The 8,818-nt window shown below is 35.0% G+C and overlaps 1 protein-coding gene across 1 annotated transcript in view; it reads right to left on the reverse strand.

Annotated features, from left to right (window-relative positions):
• The window catches only part of ADAMTS19 (ADAM metallopeptidase with thrombospondin type 1 motif 19), a 164,822-nt gene that overhangs the window by 43,825 nt on the left and 112,179 nt on the right, over window positions 1-8,818 (reverse strand). The window contains exon 14 of the mRNA XM_006081588.1: window positions 8,582-8,662. Within this exon, the coding sequence (XP_006081650.1) occupies window positions 8,582-8,662 (81 nt within the window). The remainder of the gene's footprint in view (window positions 1-8,581; window positions 8,663-8,818) is intronic.

Raw genomic sequence — 8,818 nt, forward strand, 5'->3', positions numbered from 1 at the left:
TCACTGAAAGTATTTCATTCATTTCTAAACCAATGGGTCAACTTCCCGACTAAAACATGAGGCCTGTCCTCACTGGGAAAGTTCGAAATCGTAGCAAATGCCACAAGCTCTGCTTCTCTCCTGAAACTGTCCCAACTGTGTGGCCATATTTGTCTTGACCTCCAACGTCACTGGACATTTGATGTCTGGAACCCTTATTTTGGTCCTTAGTCATTTATTCTTTAATGTGTTATTATTTTAAGGCTCTGTGCATCTGTGTTGTCTATGCAATGATACCACAAAGAATGTGAGGGCTGACATGGCATCTTTTACATCCTCCATATTTCCCATGCTACTCCTGAAAGTGTGTCAGTAAAGAAATGTCATTAAATAGCATGTTAACTAATAGATCAAAATGACAGGGTTAGCCCTGGCCAGATGGCTCAGTTGGCTGGAGCATCGTCCCATACAGTAAAAGGTTATGGATTCCATCCAAGTGAGGGTGCATGCAGGAGGCACCGATCAACGTTTCTCTCTCATCAATGTCTCTCTCTTTCTCTTTTCCTCTCTCTCAAATCAACATAAAGCATATCCTTGGATGAGGATTTTTTAAAATGACAGGGTTATATTCATTACAAGAAATTTCAAAAATAATATGTTGGTCTTAAAAACAGAACTCAAGGCCTTTTTACATGCCTAGTTTGTGATTTGCTGTGTACAAAAATGGGAGATAAATGCTAATTCTCCCCCATACACAGCTACCCTTTGTATGGGATTTTACAGAGTAACTTTGTTTACCTACATTCTTTTCCTCTATTTCTTTTTTGAACTAATCTCTGTTACTATTTAAATAAGATTCATGCCATGGAAGTGAGATGTCATGATTACCATTTTAAATTAAAGACTTTTTTTTGCCAAATGATTTAATTTTTAAATTAAAAATTTTAGACTCCTCCATATAACTGAATTCTCTTTCAAGAGTCATTTACATGTTAATCAAAGACTTTTAGGTCATAATTCTATGAAAATATTTGATAACTTAAGCCAATAATCTTCCTAAATATTATTTAAGCTAATCTCTTATTGAATGTTTGAGGTTTTTCAAGTTTTTTATATTGTAAATAATGCTCAGATTAATATACTGTACACTAGTTATGTGTACATCTGAATATTTCCCTTGGAAGGATCCCCAGATTTGGAATTACAGAGCCAAATAAATTGCACACGAATAGATTTTGAAAAAGAATTTTAAATTGTTTTTCATAAAGGTTGCATCAATTTATGCTTCCGTAACAGTGACTAGAGCACCCATTTCTGAACACCTTCTTGGAAGCACCTTTCTCTAGCCAAGACATGGGTGAGGAGAAATTTTAGGAATTAAATTTTGAATAATCTGGATTAAAAAAAAAAACAACTCTTGTTTCATTACTATGGAGGTTAAAGATATTTTTCATTTGCTTATTTGTCATTTGCATTTTTTGATTTAAATTAATTAAATTGTTCACTATCTGTTAAGGTTTTTCTGGTCCATTGAGGAATTTTTCTGGTGTTTATATTCATATTATTATAAGCAATCTATTAATTATTTAATTTTCACCTCACCAATTTTAATTTCTAGCAAATAATATGTTTTAGATCAAAATAAACATACAAATTTTCAGATTTATGAAAAAAATATCTATTATTTTTACCTTGAAAATAAATATGTTGACAGAAAACTCTCAACACTGCAAATAATGGCTATTACACTCTACAAATGGATATAATTCAAATAATGCTAAAGTGATTAAAAATAATGATTTTCCCAAAAAGGTAAAGTATTTCCTTATATTTCTCATAAAGTCTATTAAATATTGTGAGAAGTCTTTTTGGCCTAGATTTGTACTATGGCCAGTATAATTACATTCCCCCCCAACCCTGGAATTTTCATATATATTCAGGGCACAATTATAATATTTTTTAAAAATCTCTAATAAAAATGCAGATATGCTGGTATGGCTCAAAGGTTGAGAGTTGACCTATGAACCAGAAAGTCACAGTTAGATTCCCAGTCAGGGCATATGCTGGGTTTGCAGGCTCAATACCCAGTAGGAGGCATGTAGGAGGCAGCTGATCAATGATTCTCTCTCATCATTGATGTTTCTATCTCTCTCCCTCTCCCTTCCTCTCTGAAGTCAATTATATATATATATATATATATATATATATATATATATGTAAAGAAAAAGTAAAAAGGAGAGAGTAGGAACCTGACACTATGGCCACATTGATTAGAAACCTGACACTATGGCCACATTGATTGCTTGGGTTTAAGTCTAGGATCATAGTCTTTTAGCTGTGTAACCTTGGAAAAGAAACGTAAACTCTATTCCTTTATTGTCTGATTTTTAAAATTGGGAAATTGATGGTATACACTTCATAGAGTTATTGTGAGGATTTATGTAATGGATATATTTAATGCACTGGTTCATACTAATCACTATACAAATGTGAAGCATCTTTTCTTAATTGAAGTTCACTCAGAAAGTCTTTACTACTTCCTGTGTGCCAGACTCTGTTTTAGCTACTGTAGATATGGTCATGAGCAAAATGATCCCTGCCTTCAAGAACTAACAATGGGCCCTAGCTGGTATGGCTTAGTGGATAGAGTGTTGGCCTGCAGACTGAAGGGTTCCAGGTTCGATTTCGGCCAAGGGCACATGCCTGGATTGCGGACTCGATCCCCAGTAGGGGGTGTGCAGGAGGCAACCGATCAGTGATTCTCTCTCATCATTGATGTTTCTATCTCTCTCTCCCTGTTCCTTCCTCTCTGAAATCAATAAAGAAATTCTATCTAATAAGAGGTAATATGCAAATTGACCGTCACTCCAACACACAAGATGGCCACCCCCATATGGACACAAGATGGCTGCCACAAGATGGCCAGCAGGGGAGGGCAAACCGCGGCTTGCGAGCCACATGCAGCTCTTTGGCCTCGTGGCATGGGCCACGAAGTTTCAATCGCACTGTACGTGCACGCCCGCATGTGGTATTTTGTGGAAGAGCCACACTCAAGGGGCCAGTTTGCCGACCACTGTCCTAAAGGATAGGTATCATACAAAGCATCTTCTCTGACCACAGTGGGATGAAGTTAGAAATCAACATCAGAAGGAAAATTGGAATTCTACAAATTTATGGAAATGAAACAACATACTCAAACACCAATGTATCAAAGAAGAAATCACAGGGAAATTCAGAAATATCTTAAGACAAATAGAAATGAAAATGTAACATCCAGAAACTGATGGGACATAGTGAAAGCAGTATGATTGGAGGAAATTAATAATCATAAGCACTTACAGAAAGAAAATAAAAAGACCTCAAGTTAATAACCTAACTTTAGAACTTATGAAACTAGAAAACTACCCAGCAGAAAGAAAATAATAAAGATTAGAGCAGGAATACGTGAAATAAAGAATAGAAAAATAATTGAGAAAATCAACAAAACCAGAAGTTGGTTCTTTGAAAAGATCAACAAATTTGACAAACCTTTAAGCTAGATGGACTAAATAATAAAAAAAAGACAACTAAATAATCAGAAATGTGAGAACATTACAACTGATGTTACAGAAATACAAAGGACTATAAAAATACCATGAACAATTGTATGCTAACAAATTGAATATGAAATGAACAGATTCCTATAAACACAAAACCTACCAAGACTGAATCACAAAGAAACAGAAATCCTAAATATACCTATTAACTAGTAAGCAGACTGAATCAGTAATCAAAATATCCCAATCAAGAAAAGCCCTGGACTTTATGGCTTCATTGGTAAATTTTACCAAACATTTAAAGAAGAACTAACACCAATCCTTAAATTTTCCAAAGAACTGAAGTGCAGGGAAGATTTCCTAACTCATTCTACAAGGCCAGTAGTTTTCTGATACCAATGCCAGACAAAAACAAAACAAACAGAAATGAAACTACAGACCAATTTCCCTAGTGAACATTGATGTAAAATTCCTCAACAAAATACTAGAAAACCAAATCCAGGAGCACAAAACATCCAAATCAGAAAAAAAGAAGTAAAATTATTTATCTTCACAAATGATATGCTCTGATATGTAGAAAACCCTAAAGATTTTATATTTTTAAAAAAGCTGTCAGAACTAATAAATGAATTCAGCAAAGAAACGGTATAAAGTCAACACACAAAAGCAGTTGCATTTCTATACACTAACAATGAACACTCAGAAAATGAAATTAAGAAAACAATCCTATTTACAATAGCATCAAAAAGAAAAAAAACTTGGAAATTAACCAAGGAGGTGAAAGACTTATGCAATGAAAACTAAAAAACACTGTTGAAAGAAATTAAAGAAGACATACATGGAAACCCAGTCCAAGTCAATGGATTGTAAGACTTAATATTGCTAAAATGTTAATATTATCCAAAGTAACCTACAAATTCAATGCAATCTTTTTCAAAATCTCAATGGCTTTTTCTTTTTTGCAGAAATTTAAAAAAACTGTCCTAAAATTCATATGGAATCTCAAGAGAGTCTAAATAGCCAAAACAATCTTGAAAAGGAGGAACAAAGCTGGAGACTCTCACTTCCTGATTTCAAAACTTACTAGAAAGCTACACTAATCAAAAACAGTGTGCTACTGGCATAAAAGCAGACATACAGACCAATGGAATAGAATACAGATCCCAGAAGTAAACCATAGCCAAATGACTTTTGACAATGGTGCCAAGATCATTCAGTGGAGAAAGGACAGTCTTTCATCCAGGGATGCTGGGAAAATTGAGTAACTACATACAGAACAATGAAGTTGGACCTTTAACTAACACCATATACAAAAATTAATTCAAAATGGATCAAAGATCTAAATGTAAGACCTAAAACTATAAAACTCTTAGAAGAAAATATAAGGCAAAAGCTTCATGACACTAAATTTGGCAGTGATTTCTTGGATATGGCACCAAAGGCACAGGTAATAAAAGAAAGGAGATGAATTAAACTTCATGAAAATTAAAAATAATTGCATATAAATAAACTTTTGTGCACCAAAAGACAATATTAACAGAATAAAACCCAAAGAATGGGAGAAAATATTTGTAAATCAGATATCTGATAAGGGATTCATATCCAGAACATATAGAGAACTCCTAAAAATCATCATCAACAACAAAAACAACAAAAAACCACACAACCTAATTTAAAAATGGGAAAAGAGCTAAAATAGACATTTTTCCAAATAATACATGCAAACGGCCAACAATTCTCAGCATATGTAATTATTAGAGAAATGTAAATCAAAACCACCTTGAGATATCACCTCACACCCATTTAGGATGGCCACTATTAAAATAAACAGAAAGCAACAAGCACTGGTGAGGAAACAGAGAAACTAGAACCCATTGCATACTATTGGTGAAATAGAAAATGGTGTGTGGCAGTTTCTCAAAACAATTAAAAATAGAATTACCATATGCCTCAGCAATTCTACTTCTGGGTAGATGCTCAAAAGAATGAAAAGCAGGATCTTGAAGAAAGACTTGTACATCCATGTTCATGGCAGCATTAGTCACAACAGCTAAAACATAGAAGCAACCCAAGTATCCATGGATGAAGGAATGAATAAGCAAAATGTGATATATATAAAGAATGGAATATTATTCAGCCTTAAAAATGAAGGGAACTCTGACACCTGCTATAGCATGGATAAATTTTGAGGACACTCCTCTAAGTGATATGTCAGTCATAAAAGGACACTTCCTGTATCATTCCACATATATGAGGTATGTAGAGTGGCAAAATTCATTGAGATAGAAAACTTAATGGTGGTTAGCAGGGGATGAGAGGTGGGGGAATGGGAAGTTATCATTTAATGGATAGAGTTTAGTTTTGCAAGACAAAAAGACTTCAGGAGATGGATAGTGGTGGTAGCCAACAAAGTGAATGTACTCAATGCCAGTGAACTGTACACTCAGCAAAGTTAAGATGGTAAATTTTATGTGTATTTTACCACATTTTTTTGAAAAAGTGTTAGTGTGCCTGGGCGCTGTGGCTCAGTGGTTGAGTGACATCCTATGAACCAGGAGGTCACAGTTCAATTCCCGGTCAAGGTACCTGCCTGGATTGCAGGCTTGATCCCCAGTGGGGGGCATACAGGAAGCAGCCGATCAGTGATTCTCTCTCATCACTGATGTTTCTCTCTCTCTCTCTCTCTCTCTCTCTCTCTCTCTCTCTCTCTCTGAAATCAATAAAAAAATATTCTTTAAAAAAAGTGTTAGTGAAGGGAATAAAGTTATCTATGTCTGAATCCCTGGAACCTAGAATGCTACCTTACATGGCAAATAAGCAAACTTTGCAGATATGATCAGGTTAAGGGTCTTGAGATGGGGATATTGTCCAAATGGGCCTGAAATGCAATCAACATGTATTCTTATAAGAGGTAGGAAGAGGGCGGTTTAAACACAGGAAAAGAAGAGAAGGCACTGACACTAGGGAGGCAGATATTATCACAAGCAAAAGAATGCTGATAGTTATCTGAAGCTAGAAGGGTCAAGGATGTTCCCTAATCTTCAGAGAGAGCATGCTTTGCAGCCACCTTCAATATTGGTCCATTGAAACTAATTATGGCCTCCAGAACTGTGAGAGAATACATTTTGTTTTGTTTTTTGAAACCTACAAGTTTGTGATCATTGTTACAGAAGTCATAAAATACTAATAGGGTGACATTTACTACAGTGGGGAAAACCAAAGGAGAAAGAGGTTTCAGCAGGGAATGGAAATAACATTTTTGATTTATACATATTATTTCTGAGGTGCCTAGGAGACATTTGATAACCTGCATCAAATAAACATGGAAAGCAATGGAGCTAGATGGGATTTCCTAGGGAGACAATATAGCAGAGGAGAGAGCGGGGCCCTGGCTTGAGCCCACAGGATAGAAACATTTGGAAAGCACGCAGAGGTCGAGAATCCTACAAAAGAAACCAGTAAGGGTCCTAGAAGCCAAAAGAAGAAAGTATTTAATGAACTGAGGGAAGGTCAACAGTGTTTGATGCTGTTTATTGGTCAAACACATGTGACCATTGGGCTGTCGATATGGAAGGCATTTGCTGACCTTGACCAAGGCAGTTACTGTAGAGTGGAGACAGAAACAAGCCTGGATTGGTTGAAGAGCCTGGGAAGGAAGGAATCAGAGAGAGCACGGAAATTTCCCATTTGTAAAATGGCTTATGTATTTAGCCACATTTTCAGGTTCTTAAAAATCATAATACAATGTGGTTTTGTAGAATTTGAGATAACTCCACTTGAGACATCTATATTCCTTTCCAGCTTGGGAAAACACACACACATATTCCCCAGTGTAATAGCCAGAGGTCTACTATTGAATGAATATTTTGAAAGTGTCTAGTTTTCACAGTGTCACCAAAAACTGGTTATTAGAGCTTTAATCTGAATTTGGACATTTGGGATGATTTACTTGCATTTAAAATGCATTTTAAAATCATAGGTGGTAAAATTTAAGTATTAGTAAAAACAAACTAATGAGTGTGTCACATGACAAAGGATTTATTTTACTGTCCCCTTTCCTCAAACCTCCCTACTCTTAGAAAGCAAACCCTAATAAGAAAAATAATTCAATCCGAGTGTAGGTAATTTTCAAAATTGTAGAATGCAAACAATCACATAATATTGGATTTTTAAAATCATGTACAAAGTGTTTCCCTATTAGGATACTTCTTATTTGAAAAAGAATAATGAGGACATTTTTTGTTAAGAAAAAATAGGCAGCCTTTTTAAAAAGATATTATAAATACAATGTTTAAATTTGGGGAGAATATTATGGTTTTTGTCAGACCTAATCATATCAGATTTCTCTACCTGTGATGCCACGACTATAAAAGATCACTTCATATGACTTAGTTTGAAATTTGAACATACAAGCCAATATGTATTTTGACAATTTACTATTTTCTTTCATATATTTAAAAACCATTAAATAAAAATCATTTTTAATTGGCCTAATTAAAATAGCTCATAGAATTCTTTCCATAAGTAATAATTAAAAATTTTAAATACTCTCTACATAGGTGAGGCAAAAAAGGGCATTATTTCCCATTAAACTATTAAGTCCTTTCAGTATATAGAGATTTTTTAAAGCATCCCACAAGATTTCCTAATTCAAAAGTAATCATTACACATACACACAGAAATATATGCACTTACTTATGCAAGAAATATAAATACGTGTATATGTGTGTATGTATATGAAATAAATATACTTATGAAATGTTTTATACAAATGCATACCTATGAAATAAAACATACCCAAATCCTCCAATGAGTGTGTTGTTGTTTTTTTAACATGAACTAACATGTGGAAGCAATTCATACCCCTCCCAAACATACAGACAACCAGATTGCTTTTGCTCCTGGGGAGTCCTTGAAAGAAACTTCTACTTGATACGACAAAAGGTGCTTCCTGGGAAATCCACACATATAACTAGAACCAGATTGACATCCTCGTCATAATCGAACTCCCAGGGCAGGGAGCCGGCTCGTCCGTGGATGGGCTCTGTGTCTGTCACCCTGGTTACCTAAATAGCTGTGTGCCGGCTTCTCCTCCACCACCTTGATTCTTCGTGCTCCGGTAGGTATCACCAGCACTTCCACATAACCTGCGAGAGTTAATAAATCATGAAATAAATCTCGAGTTCTTAGGAGATCTCTTTCTTAGTTGACGCCGTTTCGTTTTTTTGGTTTTGATTTTTGCTTTGATATTTCCATACCTATGGGAAGAAAAAACTGAAGTACAAAAGCTGTCATCATTCAAA

The sequence above is a fragment of the Myotis lucifugus genome, unplaced genomic scaffold, assembly GCF_000147115.1.
Source record: "Myotis lucifugus unplaced genomic scaffold, Myoluc2.0 scaffold_1, whole genome shotgun sequence".
In the NCBI taxonomy this organism is placed as follows: domain Eukaryota; kingdom Metazoa; phylum Chordata; class Mammalia; order Chiroptera; family Vespertilionidae; genus Myotis; species Myotis lucifugus.